General features: G+C 37.9%; 1 protein-coding gene across 1 annotated transcript; it reads left to right on the forward strand.

Annotated features, from left to right (window-relative positions):
• Nucleotides 1-1,249: 1,249 nt before the first annotated feature.
• LOC127627038 (follicle-stimulating hormone receptor-like) lies at nucleotides 1,250-18,447 on the forward strand. Its single transcript, XM_052103243.1, has 10 exons — nucleotides 1,250-1,434; nucleotides 5,504-5,575; nucleotides 7,188-7,262; nucleotides 8,061-8,132; nucleotides 8,443-8,517; nucleotides 8,707-8,787; nucleotides 10,570-10,638; nucleotides 10,744-10,818; nucleotides 16,821-17,006; nucleotides 17,090-18,447. Exons 1-10 carry the CDS (start codon nucleotides 1,250-1,252, stop codon nucleotides 18,156-18,158), a joined length of 1,959 nt encoding a protein of 652 aa, XP_051959203.1. The 3' UTR covers nucleotides 18,159-18,447.
• Nucleotides 18,448-18,758: the final 311 nt, after the last annotated feature.

Consider the following 18,758-nt stretch of genomic DNA (forward strand, 5'->3'; position numbering starts at 1 on the left):
TTCTATGCCATTCTATACTATTAAATAGCATTTTATTGAATAGCTAGAAAGGCCTGCTGTAGCTATTTATTTATTTTTTATAATTGTGTTCAAAATCTTACACAAAAAATGTGAGATATGAAATGTTCTATAATTAGAAATTGAGTGTGTGTGTGTGTGTGGGCATGTTTATGTGGTTTACGAGGACATTTTTTTAGGTTACAAACTTGTAATTACAAGGGTATAATTATATAAATTTGGATTACGAGGACATTTCTAGTGTCCCCATATTCAAGTTGCTTAAACGTTTTTGAAAAAAAAAAAGTTTTTTGTGAGGGTTAGGGGATAGAATCTATAGTTCGTACAATATAAAATAATTTTGTCTATAAAGGGTGTCCTCATAAGTATAGCCACACCAACACGTACGTGTGTGTGTGTGTGTGTGTGTGGGGTCAGCTTCTGAGGTAGTGAAGAGAAGGAACACGCAGTTCATTACTATCATACTTAAACATGTTAGACTCAAACAATGTTTTTAAGACTAAACATCTCAGGTCATTCCCTTCACAAGCAGCTGATTGACACCAGCACTCACAAGCCAAGTAACATCAATCACTCCCTGTAATGCCTTTTCCGTCATTGCCATATTAATTTAGCCTTAGCATGCTGAAAACTTGGACTAAATCTTTTTAAACACAAGTACAAATGTAAAAGGAAAAATAAATCAGTTTACAAAGCATTTCACACAGCATTTCCAAAAAACAGCAACAATATTAACTTCTCCATGAATACTGCCACAGGTAGACTGTTTGTATGTAGCCTTCCTGGGACATTCAGAGCTTAAAAAGGATGGGGAGGACCACATGCAGTGTTTCATTCCCTGTAGGAAAGGATGAGAAGAGGAGAGAAATAAGCATTCGATGGGAGGAATGAACAAAACATTTGTTTGTTATCAGCGGACCTCTTTCTCAAGGTCTCTCTTGGCTCTGCGGAGCTTCTGACCCAGCACGCCTCTTAGGAAGAGGTTCAGCCTCCCAGCTGCTTCACAAGAACACACCAGTGCAATCAGAAGACACTATACAAACAGACCTGAGAAAAGTCAACGGCATCCCTTACCTGAGCATCACCGGAGCCCAGGAGCACTGCTTTGGAATGACAAACTAGTGGCCCAGCCAGTTTTTTGTGGGCATCTAAATTCACAAACACTTCTAAAACAACTTCCACCTAAGAGGAGATACTAGAAGTCTGGTCATCTGTTTTATTAAAAGAGAAGATGATAAAGAGGATGGTCTCGTTGATGATGCTGTACTGTTGCCTCAGTTGGTCCATGCCACACACAGATGGCATGTATACTGGATCTCATTTCTGCACATTCAATGGTACCACTCGCTTTTTCTTGTGTCTGGGCAACAAGATTCATGAGATGCCAAGAAATATTCCAACAAATACCACATTTGTGTGAGTATATATACAACCACATTATCTAAATGAGGAAAAATTTTAGACTTCAGAATAACCCTAAAATATTATTATTTTTTTGAATAAAATTTATTTGTGTTTTTCCAATCCTCCTTTTGTCAGATGTATTGCACTTCTGGAGACAGATTTATCCACAAATAGCTATGTAGACACACACACACACACACACACACACACACACACACACACAAACAGTGTTGGGTATAATATGATTTCAAAGTTATTTGCTGCTGTAATCTAATTGCTTTTAAGTCAAAAAGTAATGCAATACATTAAATTCATGTAATCTAATTACAGCTACTAACTTTCAATTGAGTTAAATACTTTAAAGTACATTACTTAGGTTAAACATATATTTCTTTTTCTTTTTTTTCACCTTTTCTCCCAATTTGGAATGCCAAATTCCCACTACTTAGTAGGTCCTAGTGGTGGCGCAGTTACTCACCTCAATCCGAGTGGCGGAGGACAGGCATCTTATCATGTGGCTTGTCATGCATGACACCGTGGAGACTCCGCATGTTATCATGCTATCCTCCGCGGTCCATGCACAACTTACCACGTGCCCCATTGAGAGTGAGAACCACTAATCGTGACCACAAAGAGGTTACCCCACGTGACTCTACCCTCCCTAGCAACCGGGCCAATTTGGTTGCTTAGGAGACCTGGCTGGAGTCACTCAGCACACCCTGGATTCGAACTTGCGACTCCAGCGGTGGTAGTCAGCGTCAATACTTGCTGAGCTACCCAGGCCCCCGGTTAAACTTATTTCTTTTTTTTCTTTGATTTTCTCCCACAATTTGGAATGCCCAATTCCAATGCGTTCTAGGTCCTCCTGGTGGCGTAGTGACTCAACTCAATCTGGGTGGTGGAGGACGAATCTCAGTTACCTCCACATCTGAGACCGCCAATCTGCGCATTTTATCACTTGGCTTGTTGAGCGTTACCGCGGAGACATAGCGCGTGTGGAGGCTTCACGCAATTCTCTGAAACACCCAAGCACACCTCACCACGAGCCCCACCGAGAGCGAGAACCACATTATAGCGACCACGAGGAGGCCCCATGTGACTCTATCCTCCCTAGCAACAGGGCCAATTTGGTTGCTTAGGAGACCTGGCTGGAGTCACTCAGCAAGACCTGGATTCAATCTCGCGACTCCAGGGGTGGTAGTCAGCATCTTAACTCGCTGAGCTACCCAAGCCCCCTGGTTAAACATATTTCTAAAATAATATTATTTATGTAGAATACATTTCAAACATGAATTATGTTAATACGTCATTTATTACATACACAATATGTAATATATATTTTTGTGTTTCTGTAGCAGCTGAAGGGCATGTGCCCAGTATCGAGTCAATGAATTAGGAGTTTGTTTTTCGTTAAATGTTAATCATTAAACTTTTTTGTGTTTAAGTGTTTTATAAAGTAACTTAATAGTAATGTTATTAGAAATATGATTGCTTTTTATAAATTAATCTGATTACAATTTTAGGTATAGATTCATGTTTAATTCATTTGTTGTGGATTACTTTTTTGAGTAACTTACCCAACACTCCATACAATACACAACATACATACAATTAAACAATGTAGAAATACACATTGAATGACTGTGGAATACCAATATTTGAGGCTTGCCTAGATGTTTTGGGTGATGTAGCTGTGTGTATGGTACAATACAAATAAGAAATATGCTTACAACATTTATAATGACATTTTTATTGAGCTTGTTATTGTGGTATTGGTGTAGCAAAATGTGATTAACAAGGAAGAAATGGTTCTGTTCTCAAGGCTATAGTTCTTCGGACTCTCAGGCCTGACACGGGGGAGTGTGTTTTGATATCAGATGTTTTTCATGCATTGAATGAAGTCATGCACTATTTTAGTCAGCTCATTTGAGAGAGAAAGAGAGAGAGATAAATGCGAAGAATAATTTTGCTTCGCAAGCAGGTTCATCTTTGATTGTGTATCTGTTTGGATCCAGCTGCCAGCCACTTTGGATAAGATTCCCAGCTGAATCTTGCTCCACTGTCTCGCCCTGACTAGGCCTCTTTGTTCTAAGCCTCAGTATGCCTGTTTACACTTTAAATACAGTTTAGATACTTTCAGCCATTCTGGAAAGAGCCCCAAATGCTTTGCAGCTTGTGTGTCTTAGCTTACCAGACTGTCTACTTGCCATAGAAGGGACAAACAGTCCTGTGCTTGATAGGAATTCTTCAGACAGGACTGCAGATGTTTCCTCTCATTTGTGTGCAATGTGTTCTTGTGTCTAAAATAGATGACAAACTGAGTTCATTTACTTGTGGGCTTACTGTACTTCTTTCTTGAGTTTACAAGTTGAAAGCTAGTAGGTAAAACTGAAACACAAGCACAGAATTTTACATTTAATTAATATACCAAAATTATCATCCATTCAGTGGGTTCAGTAAAGTCCCATTAATTTAATTTAAAGCATTTAATTACGGATGGATACTTCCTTCTTGATTCCCTACCACCTATTATAAGAGTGAAAAAAAGATGATCATATAATCACATAAGGTTATACAGAAAAGGGAGGGGAGTGTGCGAGTCTGATACAAATACGTAACAAGAATCAAAACTGTCAGTCAAACTACAGTCAAGTCAAGTTTCAAGTGGTTTTGTGTCATTGGTGATTAGAATACAGTTACTTTCAAAAAGTATTTTGATTACTTAAGAGATTATTTTGCATTTTATTGTGATTTGTTTAATTTAATATTTAGTCCATTCAGATGGAAAACATTTATACGTATAAATGATGCGATCCAAAGTGCATCTGAACAGCTGTGAAACACTTTCTTATGAAGTGTTACATTCATACGAGCAGACAGAGAATTATGTTTGAAGTAAGTTTAGAGCAGAAGAAATAGAAATAAACCTTGTGTAAATTGTCAACTTTACGCTAAGCTAAAATGCTATTTCTAGCCATTTTACATGCACGTTACCAGGCACAATCATATTTTTTTATCAAAAAAATTCATGTTGGATAATTTTTTCTAGTAAAACCTTTGATATTAGGGCAAAATCGTATTCTAAAAATCCTTAAAACACAGCATAAGATATTTAGGTTTTTCAGAGAATGTATTTTTAACATGTGTATTTTGTCTTACTGTACTGGCAGAGTTTTTATAGTCAAAATAAATAAATTAATAATAATTCCTTACATTTATATAGCGCTTTTCTAGGCACTCAAAGCACTTTACATAGTATAGGGGAATCTCCTCAACCATCACCAGTGTAACCAAACAAGTGAAAAAATCTACCAGCGCTGAAGAAGTAATCCAAAGTATTTAGAATAAGTTACTGACCTTGAGTAATCTAACGGAATACATTACACATTACATTTTACAGCATGTATAATGTAGTGGAATACATTTCAAAAGTAACCCTCCCAACTCTGACAGTGTGTAACAAAAAATGGCAAACAAAAAGATTTTGAAGATATTCTCTTGAATCAGTGCCCAAGTTATGTCCAGCGTGTTTTGTGTACAAGGTTAATGTGCTGTCTGCATTTGTGACGGAATACAAGAATGAATATCCACTGACAGAACACACAAATGCTAATGGCAGTGTGCAATGAAAATTTCACATAAAGCTAGTTAGTAAACAGATCATTTATTGCTTCCTTTAAATACTGGTAATTATGTTTCTATTTTTGATTCTTGAAAGCCCTAGTTTGTATCAAAAAGATGTCTCATTCTTTTTACTCTAACATTCATGAAAACACATTAGATTCCCAGAGTAAAAGAAAAGAAATCCAGTGTGTAAATTCACAAAGCACACAAGCTACTCTGAATTTCAGCTATTGTGTTTATGCTTGGTGTCACAACTGTGGAACTAAAATTAAATGATTAAACACTGCCGAATTGAAGACAACAAAATAAAAAATAAATGAAACACCCATATCTGAAATAGCTACGCCAGCTTTTATGTGTGATTGTTCATTATACCACACTCATCTGAATAGGCTGTGATATTTATAACTAAACAATATTGACAAAAGTGATTGCAAATCACATCTCTTCTATTTAGGGAGATCAAACTGACTCAGATCGGCGTTTTGCAACAAGCAGCCCTGTCTGAACTACATGAGCTGAAGATAATGTGAGTGCTAAGCATAAAGGTCACAGAGCTGTTTACTATAAAAATGTAAATGTGTATATTCAGGAAGGATCCACATGGAGATTGCAAAATGTCTAGGTTACTGTTGTAACCTCTGTTCCCTAATGGAGGGAATGAGACGTTGTGTCGAATGAAGCGACGCTAGGGGACTTTCTTGAAGGCCTCGGTTACCTCTGAACTTGAGAAAGTCTAATGAGAAATTGGCAGACAGAATTTTCAAGTTCCTTCCACCAGACATACTGGTATAAAAGGAGGGAATGTTCCCCGTCTGTCGCTCACTCGAAGTTGTGTCGAATGAAGCGACACTGGGGTCCTTATTCAATCACGCCATGCGCTGAACCGTGTACGTGAGCTGCTGACGCAGGTGTGGGCAGGCAGTTGCGTGCCAAATCAACAGGATGCTTCAGACTGCACTTACCCTTCCCCAACGCCATGGGGATTCGTGGGGATCTACCCGGCGAAACCGAGCCCGCTGCCATCCCCAATTAGCCTCCATCGCCAGCCAGGTCGTCCTGGAGTGCGTTCCTTTTTAGGAAGGAAAGCTGTGACCGCAACATTGCCATGGTTAAGTTCTCGCAGTGAGAACAGTGTTATCACGGCCCAGACAAATGAGGCAGCGTCTATGACTGTCAGGAGCGGAGAGATATCGACCGCATCCAGGAACTAGACAGGAGCGGAAGGGCATCTTTAAAAATACGTGTCCTGAAAAGGACTTTCAACGCCTGCTGTGTGCTCTTTTAGAGAAATAGACTCTTTTAGAAAAAATATTCTCTTTTAGAAGTGCTGTCGAAGCGCCCAGCGGCAAAGCTGTACTGGCTTGCAGAGGAGAAAGCTGCTGATACGCGCCGTAGATCCAACAGCAATGCTCTGCAGAGGTGAGTGGAACCAGAATGGATCTCAGGTTGCTGATCGTACAACCGCTCGGCTCCGAAGAAGAAATCTGAATGAACATATGCACGATTCCCTCCTTTTATACCCGTATGTCCGGGGGAGGGACATGCAAATTCTGTCTGCCAATTTCTCATTGGACTTTTCTCAAGTTCAGAGGTAACCGAGGCCTTCACGAAAGTACCCTAGTGTCACTTCATTTGACATAACATCGAGTGAGCGACAGACAGGGAACCTGAGCACTGTCCCATCAAAAGCACATAAAGTCGCAATTAAAAAACATAAATGCATAAAAAACAAAAACACATTTGGATTTTATGCTCACAACCTTTTGATTCATGATAGATTTTGGCTTAATGCAAAACCTCATGTAAACAAATGATATTTAGACTTGCTTGAATATGTTTAGACATTGATATGGAACATGATGTTTAACAGTGACCCAAAACAAAAAATGTTTCACAGGAAAATACTGCGAAACCCAATAGAGAGAAATTTACATGTGTGATCCATTATTGTAAGAGTCTTTTGAGATAATATTTTTGAAATGTATAGTGATATGATTCTATATCAGGACATAGTTAATTAAGATTTTTGCATCAAATTAATTGTACTTTAATCAAACAGCTTTGTAAAGTACACATTAGGTATATTAACTGATCAAAATAATGTCTGCTGTTATGATATTATACTTTCTTCTCCTTAGAGTGGTGTCAGAGAATGGTGCCCTTGAGGGAATTGAAGCCTTTGCCTTCTCCAACCTGACGGAGCTACAGGAAATGTAAGTTGCAGCACTTAACAGTGGATATTCTTATTTATTTATGGACATTACATCCAATCATGTTGTTTCTTTTCAATATATTAGAATTTTGCATTTACAAACATTTTAATATAAAATTTGATGACATATAAGTTCTGAAGCAAAAAGTTAAAGGAAAGTTAAAGGTTCACCCAAAAATGAAAATTTCCTCATTATTCACATGATACCATCCCAGATGTGTATGACTTTCTTCAGTAGAACATATCAATTTTCTTGATCGATTGTAGTTGTGTGGATTACTTTATTGCTGCCTAAATATGCCTTTTGGACCATCAAAGTGCTGGCACCCGTGTACTTCTATTATAAGGACCTGACAGAGCTCTATCTTCTTCTAAAAATCATCATTTGTGTTCTGCTGAAGACAGACAGTCATATACTTTTGGGATGGCATCAGGAATTTTCATTATTGGGTTCTTTTTCATTAACTATTCTTTTAAGCAATATCACACTAGCCAGGAAATCACAGCTGTACTGACATAAGAGTGTGACTGCATGTGTGATAGTACTTCCATACAACAGATCTATACAAAAGAAACCTGTATTTTAGACATGACAAGGTCATTTATTTAGTTGATCTTTGCTCCGTAACTAAATAGTTTCAAAAGAAGCCAAAGCTGGATCAACTGTTGCATGTCAAAAACATATTTCAGTGCAGTTATAAGAAATATCAGCACTCTTGGTCCAATCAAATTAGAGAACCAGAAATAACTGCTGTAAAAAACAAATTTAAGTTATTTATTTATTTCTTTGTTTGACCAGAACTATTACAAAATCCAAAAATCTTGTCATTCACAAGGATGCCTTCTGGAGACTTCCAAAACTGCGGTATCTGTGAGTTCTTTTCTTCCTGGCCTTCATTGCTCTTGTCCAATAGAACTCTGAATCATTCTGGTCACATGCTGTGGTAAATCAAGCCAAAGAGAGTATATTCCCACATGTGTTGCAGCCTACCATTGAATTATCCTAAGGGTCATGAAAGACCTCAGTTAAAGCAGAATGGCCTAAACATAGGTCAATATCCATATCAAATGTATCTTACAGGAAACAAAGTCTTCAGATACAAAGTCAAAATACAAATGCCTCCTTGGTATATTACATTCATTAATCTTCTCAACCTGTGTGCATCTGTGTGTTACACCAGGACTATATCCAACACTGGTCTTAAAATCTTACCTGATTTCTCCAAGATCAACTCTGCTGTTCTTGAATTTCTGTTGTAAGTCTCTGTGCATGCTTTGTCACTGGGGGTCTTAGTTTTACTCTTGTTCAGACTCTTAAAACAAAACTTATATTCTGTAAATATTAAGTCACAAAAAGTTGCACTTCTTTGTACAACTGATCTACAGTAGTTTTAGACTTTTTGACTGATCCAAGTTGTTTGCATTTTTCAAAATGTATATTGTAGCGATCTACAAGATAACATGCACATAGAGAGGATTCCTAGTAACGCTTTCCTCGGATTGACCAGTGCCACCATAACTGAGCTGTAAGTATGTACTGGCTGTGCATTAGTATGTAAGAGTTTTTATGATTATTCCAATACTTAAATTTAAGAGTCTTTCTTCAATTATGGGCACTTTTGGTCCTTTGGAACCTCCTTTAACATGAGCCTGACTGATGTGTGCATTTTCCATTTCCCTTTTTAATTTGTAACTAGTAGCACCTAATAAACATGTAAAATAAATAAATAATATTTAAAAACATTTTGTTTTCCTAGAAGTTGATGTCCACTTATGTGGACAGCAGGACTAAGTTGTGAAATTTTAAATAACACCATTAATATCAAATTGTTTGTTATGTTTCCTGGAGTGTTGGTTATTCATGTTTTTGATTTGTTACAGACATTACATCAGAAATGTGCATAATTAATTCTGATCCAAAGTAACTGCCAACATCATCCAATCACTGCCAACCACGTTAAAATAAATTATACATTATAAATTCCGAATCTATGTACTGTTTACAATTATATAATGTCTGCCAACCATGATGCGTGGTCCAAACATCATATGCAGCCTGAAACGCAACTTTTGATAGGAAGTTTGGATTGAATGCACTTACTTCCATAGAGAGCCACAGGATGCACCCTTGCTCCCTATTTAGTGAATGACTTACCCTCCAGTGTGCTGTCTGTCTGCACTGGTCTCAGAACAATTCAACATGCACCTTATTGTCATCTTAACTCCATAAAAAGCCTCTGAAAGCAACTTTTTTCAGCTTTTGGATGAACCCAATGATTCTCAATAATGCACAGTAAATAAATAATTTTTTTTCAAGAATTACACATTCAAGTTCACATTAGTGTACATTGATTTTAGCAGCATGGCGTTTCACGCCAAATCGCTCATTTAAAAAAATGGGATATTGGATTAAATCTTTTTTTGAGTCAAAATCTTTTGACTCAAAAAGGTTTCAATGTAAAAACTTAATTATGTTTCTTACTAGATGTAGTTTTGTTGGTGTTTCTCCCAAAGACAAACTCCTCAGTGGTTGGTGCCATGTTGTTTTGTTACATGACTCTGAGTCAAAAGATTAATAGTCCAGAGTCTTCTGAACAGAGATTCTGAGAAGTGAGAAGACGGATTTAACTAATTTATCTTACACGTTGTGTATATAGCAAAGCCAAAATACAATGTATTTATGTATGTACATGGAGTCTCACAAGGTTAAAACACTTCTCCCACTCCCTACAGTCTAGAACAATTACTAGACTAATTACATTCTTCTATTAACAATGTCCAACAGTGAATGCATATGCATTACAGTAGAATTTTCATCAAGCATGCTCTTCACTGTATTAGTGGCAAAATTGTTGGTTGTGATGGAAATTATGCTATGTAATTAAAAAAAAAATTATATAGATAATTGTCACACAATAAATATTTAATTGGTTTATTTATACAGCTCTACATTTTTCAAATGTAATAGTGTTATGATGGTTTGTATATTTTTTATGAAAATCTAATAAAATATGAGAAGGTCTGGAACAAGATAAAAAAAATCTAAATGTACACATAAATGGCTTTTGAAAATGAAAAGCAATTAAGGCATGGTAGAAATTGTACAAAACAATTTTAATGTGACCTTCATATGACAAAACGAAAAGCTGAAATCTGTTAGTTTAATAGTAAACAACCCCTGGGGAAATAGAAGCACTTGTAGTTAATGAAACACCCTTAAGGTTTTAAAAAAGTTAGTGTTAGGGTATATGTTATGTATAAAGTTAAAGATATTTCCTGTTACCCATTCTAACAGTGTATTCTCACAGGAGACTGACAAAGAATGGAATACGTGAGATAGACAGCTATGCATTCAATGGCACCAAAATTGAAAAACTGTAAGTTCAGTTACATCTTTGATGTATTATTTCCTGATATTTTCCCAAATTTGTAATCTCTCATAAAACATCTAATCTCTCTTCCTCCCTTTTTTACTTTCACAGCTTTCTCATGGGAAACCAGCAGCTGAGTCGGATCCACAGTTACGCCTTCATAGGAGCCGAAGGCCCTATCGTTCTGTAAGCATGAAGAACTCTTTCAACAACAATACAACTCACCAGCTGGAGCACCACACACCCATTCCATTTCCTTAAATTAAGGGCAAGCTCTTACACTAATCACAGTAACCTGTTTTGTGCACCATTAACTCACTACACTATTAACAGATTGCTTGTTAAACAATTTCATGGGATATATCTCAACATGGTTTTTAACAGTGCTTAAGGAAGTCTGTAATATCTGGATAAACCTATCCATTCCCCTTCATCTCAATAGTAGTTGCTTGGCTTGTTACTTGCCAGGGAGTTCTAACATCTGTCCATTATTTATCTCAATGGCTGTTGCTCAGCTTTCCCCAGAAATAGGCAACCTGGATGCTGCTATTATTGTTTAATGGGGACTCTGTTCCAAAAACATTTTTATTTGAGCCAATCATCTGAGTGTGCTATGTGACTGATCAATCTGAATTAGATATGAGAAATACAAATCTATTTCATGCTGTGGAAAAAAGGTCACTAGTTAACTATTTTACTTGTTGCATGCATGCATATATATATATATATATATATATATATATATATATATATATATATATATATATATATCATAATTTCTATTTTTCTAGCAAGACCTTTGATATTAGGGCAAAATAATTATTATTTTTGAATTGTTATCCTGCAAAAATATCTAAAAACCTTAAAACAAGATCGTTTTCATTTATGTTGTTTTAGAAACAACACTGCATAAGATATTTAGGTTTTTCAGAGAATATATTTTGAACATGTGTATTTTGTATTGAGTTTTTTCAACCTGAGTTTTTAAAGTCAAAACAAGTGAAAAAATGTTCCAGTGCTGAAGAAGTAATCCAAAGTATTTAGAATAAGTTACTGACCTTGAGTAATCTAACGGAATATTGAGTAATCTAATGGCAACAGGGTGTTGTGTGCCCAGTGTTCAAGGGAAACAAAGGCAAATCCATCTGGTCCAAACCGACAGAAGGTCTACCGTGGCACAAGTCACAGAAAATTTTAATGATTGTTACGGGAGAAATGTGTCACAACCCTGCTGCGTATGGGGCTGCGTAGATGCAGAACGGTCAGAGAGCCCTTTATGACCCCTGTCCACTATCGAAAGCACCTACAATGGGCACGTGAGCTTCAGAACTGGACCAAGGAGCAGTAGAAAAGAAGGTTGGCTGCTCTGATGAGTCCTGTTTTCTTTTACATCTCATGGATGTCCATGTACGTGTGCGCTGTTTACCTGGGGAAGTGATGGCACCAGGATGCACTGTAGGAAGACGACAAGCCTGTGGAGGGTTGTGTGATGCCGTGGTCAATGTTTTACTAGGTAACCCTGGGTCCGGCCATTCATGTGGACATCAATTTGAAACGTGCCACCTACCTAAACCTCGTTGCAGACCAGGTATACCCCTTAATTTCAATGGTATTCCTTGATGGCAGTGGCCTCTTTCAGCAGGACAATGCACCCTGCCACAATGCACACATTGTTCAGGAATGGTTAGAAGAACATGATGGAGAGTTCAAGGTGTTGCCCTGGCCTCCAAATTCCCCAGATCTCAATCCGAATGAGCATCTTTGGGATGTGCTAGATCAACAAGTCCAATCCACGGCGGCTCCACCTCGCAAATTACAGGACTTGAAGGATCTGCTGCTAATGTGGTGCCAGATACCACAATATACCTTCAGGTTTCTTGTAGAGTCCGACTGGGTTTGGATGTAAAAACAGACTTAAAAATGTATCTGTTTCTCATCATTTTGCTTCTGAAGTTATAGATTTAATCACTGCAGTCTAATGGATAACTTTTATGCTGCCTTTATGTGCTTTTTTGGAGCTTTACATTGTGAGGACATACAGAGCTGAAATATTCTTCTTAAAATCTTTGTTTTCAGCAGAAGAGAGAAAGTCATCCACATCTGAGATGGCATGAGGGTGGGTAAATGAGTGATTTTTATTTTTGGGTGAACTATTCCTTTAAGCGGATCTGAGGCTTAGACAAAAGATAGTGGTTTCTTTAAGTTTTAGTTTCAGTAATATTTAAAGATTTTCAATATATGACACCTCACAGATATGACATTTAAACTTTTGATGTAAAGTATAGTTTATTCTGATATTTCATCAAAGGATGGCCCAAAACGTATACATAGAGGTCCGGACTAAGCCCTGAATATCCACTAAACCATATTCATGAAACTTTTGGTAATATAGGAGTAAATTTGAAGTAATTTGCAAATAAAATGGACCTTTGTGAAAACTTCCCGCCTGATTCACAAGCGCTTCGTACCTCCCAGATTTCATAGTATAAAGTGTGTATGTTAGTGAATTCCAAACATTTGTTAATAGTATGCATGTTTATTCACAATTATCATTATCCACGCCCATGAAAACGCCATATAAGGCAGGCATCAGACTCACTAGTAAATGCTGTTAACATCTATGCTGAACAGTAATGAAATTGATTTTTTGAATAAAGTGTATTCCCATCGTAAAATTGTTATTTAGCAAGCACAATAGTAAAGACACTGACTACTGCACCTGGAGTCATAAATTCAAATCCAAGGCATGCTGAGTGACTCCAGTCAAGCTTCCTAAGAATCCAATTGGCCCGGATGCTAGCGTGGGTAGGGTCCAAAATAAAAAACATTAGCAAGCACAATAGCATCTCAAAGAAAATGAGGACTTACTGTCATCGCATGTTTTTGCTGTCATATGACACTCTTTTAAATAAAAATAAATTGATCAATTGTCACACATTATACATACATTTCTGCATATACATGGTGAAATTATTTATTTTTCACATATCCCAGCTAAGCTGGGGTCAGATTGCAAGGTCAGCCATGATACAGCACCCCTGGAGCAAATAGGTTCAAGGGCCTTGCTCAAGGGCCCAACAGTGGTTTCTTGGTGGTGTTGGGGCTTGAACCCTTGACCTTCTGATCAGTAACCCAGAGCCTTAACCGCTGAGCCACCACTGCTTGAACTGTTTGACTTTTGTGAGTCAAACAGTTCAAGAAGTCAATAGAAATGTCATGAGTGTAAAAAAAAATAATTTCATGCCAGGAGGATGACCACCACCATTAACCTTCATAGTTTGCAGCGTATTGCCAGCATCATTTGTGAAAATTCTTGTGTAAATATGATGGTAAAGGTGGGGTCATTCCTATGTTCCCAGGGTGCTACAATGCTATGGAAATGTATTTGTCCCCATCCTGATTTCTTCTGTTTTTGTATATATCTCTCATACTAAATTGTTTCAAATATTCAAACAAAATCAACAAAATCCAATACCAACTGGGCCTGTATGAAACATACTTTCCCTTAATCACTAAATCCCCAAATCTATGAAACTGCATTCATAATGGGATTCAGCTGGACTAGACACACCCAGGACTGATAACTGCCAACTCCTAAAAATAACTTTTTTAGCCGTATGAAGTTGGCTAAAAGGTCTCACTCAGTAGCACACTCTGCCAAGGTCAAAATAAATTCCAGAAATGAGGAGGAAAAAGGTGATTTAAATAAGGCTCTGGTGACTCCAAAGAACCACAGTGAGAGCCATCATCTCCAAATGGAAAAAACTTGGCACAGTAGTGAACCTTCCCAGAAGCGGCCAACCTTCCAAAATTCCTCCGAGAGTGCAGCGACGACTCATCAAGTAAGTAACAAAAAAGCCAAGGACAATATCCAAGTAAATGCAGACCTTTCTCGCATCAATAAAGGTCACTGTTCATGACTCCACTATCAGAAAGACACTGGCCAAAAACACTGCTAACCCAGAAGAACATTAAGGCTTACTGAATTTTGCCAAAACACACCTTGATGATCCTCAAAGATTTAGGGAGCATGTTCTGTGGACTGATGAGTCGAAAGTGGAACTGTTTGGAAGACAGGGATCCCGTTACATCTGGTGTAAATCAACCACATAATTCCACTAAAAGATCATCATACCTACGGTCAAGCATGGTGGTGGTAGTGTGAAGGTATGCGAATGCTTTGCTGCTTCAGGGCTAGGGCAACTTGCAATAATTGAGGGAAACATGAATTCTGCTCTCTTCCAGAAAATCCTAAAGGAGAATGTCTGGTCATCAGCTGAAGCTCAAACACAACAATTATGCAGTAAGACAATTATTCTTTTGATGCAAAATAAAGGTTTTGGAGTGGCCTAGTCAAAATCCTGAATTGAACCCGATTGAGATAATGTAGCAGGACCTTCGGGCAGTTCATGCTCAAAAACCCTCCAATGTGGCTGAACTAAAGTAGTTCTGCAAAGAAGAGTGGGCCAAAATTCCACCACAGTGTTGTGAAAGACTGATCTCCAGTTATCGGAAGTGTTTGGTTGCAGTTTTTGCTGCTAAAGGTGGCACAACCAACTATTAAGTTGATACACATCCCCTTTTTGAGCACAAACCATGAAAATGACATACCTGAACTTAAATGGTTGTTTTTACTGGACCCTTTAGAGGATGGACACAGTTGTAGTATCTTTTGAAAGAAGACACTATAGAATTCAGAATTAATATATGTTGTTATTTTATAAAGTTAGAGAAGCTGAAGTTTATAGTAATGGAAATATTTTGTTCTGAACATGTTTTTATAATCTAAAAAAACAATAATAAAAGTGCCAAGACAACCCAGAAATACAATGTTCTCAAAGCCACAAGTCTAAAGTAGCTACGTTTCAAATTCGAAGATGGTCTAACACAAAATGAGGTTCCTGCAAGCTTTTTTTCTCTGTAAAATTGCAGGTGGTGTACAGAGTAAAATTAAGGCTCCGCCTTTCAATACGACACAAAATATTTTAACTTGAAACGGGTCAAATTTAACTCGAACACAATGGGAGGGTTAATGTATGTTCACTGAATATTGAACTGGGAAACATAGGACCCTGAGAATATAGGACCATGGGAACATAGATACGCTTCCGTAACAGTGATAACCTTGCAACTGGAAAAATCTTCAGAGAAATTAACAGAATTCCTGAAGAAGATCTTTGACCGAAACACTGTAACCTTTTCAGTGATACAGACAATGTGCAGGCTTTTTCTATTTTTTCCCATAGCACTGTGTACACACCTGCCCACTATGTGTTTATTTATGGATTCAACAGCATTAGCATTGACCATACGTTATCAAATGAACACAATTCATACTGATGCCTTTACTGAATTTTGAAACCTAAATTATAGAGCTCATATCAAATAATGTTTTTTTTTTTTTAAACTGTCCAAAAAGTCATGTTAGAGGGCATTCATTTGTTGTAGAAAGAAAAAGCCTCTTATGCTTGAAAAACTATAAGCAGAGTTGGAAAAAATAAAACTTTACAGCTTGAATACATTTTTTTCAAAGTTCTAAATAAGTGTAGGCTGTGGTTTAAAAAGAAAACAAAACTTTTCTACTTTTTTTTTAACAAATGCGTTATTTTTATGGTTAATTTCACTCATTTAATTATTAGTAAATTTTTTCATTACTTATTTAATTTCACTTCTATCAATATGTAGTCATGACAGTTTGCCTGAAAGTACACAACATGTTTGGATGTCTTATGCACAATTTACACGTGTTCAGGAGCAGGTGAATATTTCGTTCATACTAAGGTTTTGGTCATAAAATATGAATTTTATGTACACTGCAAATGTATATTTAAATGGCAATTATGTGTTTTTTTGGAATTCAACAAGCAAAGCACAACAAATGTAGTGCAAAAATGGTTTATTTGCAACAAAGTGACAATTAAAATGCGGTAAATTTGCAGTAAACAAAATGGTCAGAAGTTTGATTCAAAAGCAGTGGTAAACATGCAGCAAAACTCTGGCAACAATGGCCAATTTGCCACTTGCAACACTTCTATGGCAACCTGTGGCAACAGTGAAGAATTTGGCACAAAGCTTATATGAATTTGAAAATAATGAGTAGCAAATTTGCAGCATGTTTGCCATAACTCTAGATTTTTGTAAGGGATCTTGCATTTTGTATGACATCGGAATGGCTGTTGTCATTACAGGGATATCTCACGTACTGCAGTCCACACCCTGCCAGAAAGCATGCTGAGGACCCTCAAGCTCCTGACGGCCATATCTGTTTACTCTCTCAGGAGGCTTCCTAGCCTGGAGCAGTTTACTGACCTCACCCATGCCAACCTGACCTACCCCAGCCACTGCTGTGCCTTCAAAAACTTCAAGAAGAACAAGTAAGTTATACATAGTTAACATTCCAAAACAAGCAAGCTGATAAGTCGCTGCACACTCAAATATGGTTTCTGTGTCCACACAGGTCTGTAAAAAATCAAATGTGTAACGATCCTGGTGCCCTCCACCTGGAGCCATATTTTTTCGAAGACTACTGTAAAGATGTGATCGAAGTGACATGCTTCCCCAAACCAGATCCATTCAACCCCTGTGAGGATATCATGGGCTTTAATTTCCTACGAGTTCTTATCTGGTTTATCAGTGTGCTGGCCATCGTGGGTAATTGCACTGTTCTCATGGTACTCCTCACCAGCCGCTACAAACGGACCGTTCCTAGGTTTCTAATGTGCCACTTGGCTTTGGCAGACCTTTGCATGGGCATTTACCTGTTGATTATTGCTGTCAAGGACATCCAAACCCAATCAGACTACTACAACTATGGTATCGATTGGCAGACAGAAGCAGGGTGCCATGTGGCAGGCTTCTTCACTGTATTCTCCAGCGAACTATCAGTCTACACACTGACTGCCATCACACTTGAGCGCTGGTACACCATCACTTACGCCATGGAGCTGGAACGCCAGCTCCGTCTGCATCACGCCTGTACAGTTATGGCTGCAGGCTGGCTTTTTGCCCTGCTTACTGCTCTAATGCCCTTGTTGGGAGTGAGTAGCTACAGCAAGACCAGCATCTGTCTGCCAATGGATGTGGAAACTGTGCTCTCACAGGGTTACGTGGTGCTGTTGCTCCTCCTCAATGTAGCTGCTTTTGTGGTTGTTTGCGTCTGTTACCTGTGCATCTACCTGACTGTCCGCAATCCCACCTTTGTTCCTGCCAATGCGGACATGTGCATAGCCAAACGTATGGCCGTGCTTATATTTACTGACTTTCTGTGCATGGCGCCAATCTCTTTCTTTGCCATTTCTGCAGCCTTGAAACTACCACTTATCACCGTCTCTCATGCCAAATTCTTGCTCGTGTTCTTTTACCCAATTAATTCCTGCTCGAACCCATTTCTCTATGCATTCTTCACCAGAAACTTCAAAAGGGATTTCTTCATTCTGACTAGCCGATTTGGCTGCTTTAAAACCCGTGCTCAAATTTACCGCAGAGAGATCTCTTCGTGGCAAAATGGAGCCGGTGCCTTCACCTAAGACTAGTGATGGAACACTGTACTCCCTGGTGCACATGACCCAAGTGCACTGACCCATAATTCAGGTGTGTCCAGCTGATGTTATTTGCTGCTTGGCCCAGCAGGTGAAATTAGGAAAAATAAGGCATAGAGTGGAATCCTGCTGTGGACACAGAATGCTGATTTGAAATTCTGGAAGGTTTTTACAGCGTGAAATAGGGTAATGTAAGGCATCTCGTTCCAATAAAAATTCTACAGCGATAAGTGCTTGACATCTCCTAAAAGATTCAGATCTCATTAGAAGTACTACTTACACACCGTTCACAAGATGCTGCTTGCTTGACCTTTGACATGTCCTGCATGCATTTGTGTACAAAATTAATAATAGGTAGTATAAATAATGTAGATCTCCTAACCTTTCAATTATCATTTAGCACTACATATTATATAAGATGCCTTTTAAAGTGTTCTTTTCTCTCTCCAGTAACTCTACAAAAGTATTTTGTCCAAATTAAACAGTTCACCCCAATATGTTTTCATCATTTTCTCACCCTTGTGTTGTTCCAAACCAGCGTGACTTTTTTTCCCCCCGTAGAACACAAAATGAGTTGTTAAGCAGAAT

The sequence above is a fragment of the Xyrauchen texanus genome, chromosome 33 (assembly GCF_025860055.1).
Source record: "Xyrauchen texanus isolate HMW12.3.18 chromosome 33, RBS_HiC_50CHRs, whole genome shotgun sequence".
NCBI lineage: Eukaryota > Metazoa > Chordata > Actinopteri > Cypriniformes > Catostomidae > Xyrauchen > Xyrauchen texanus.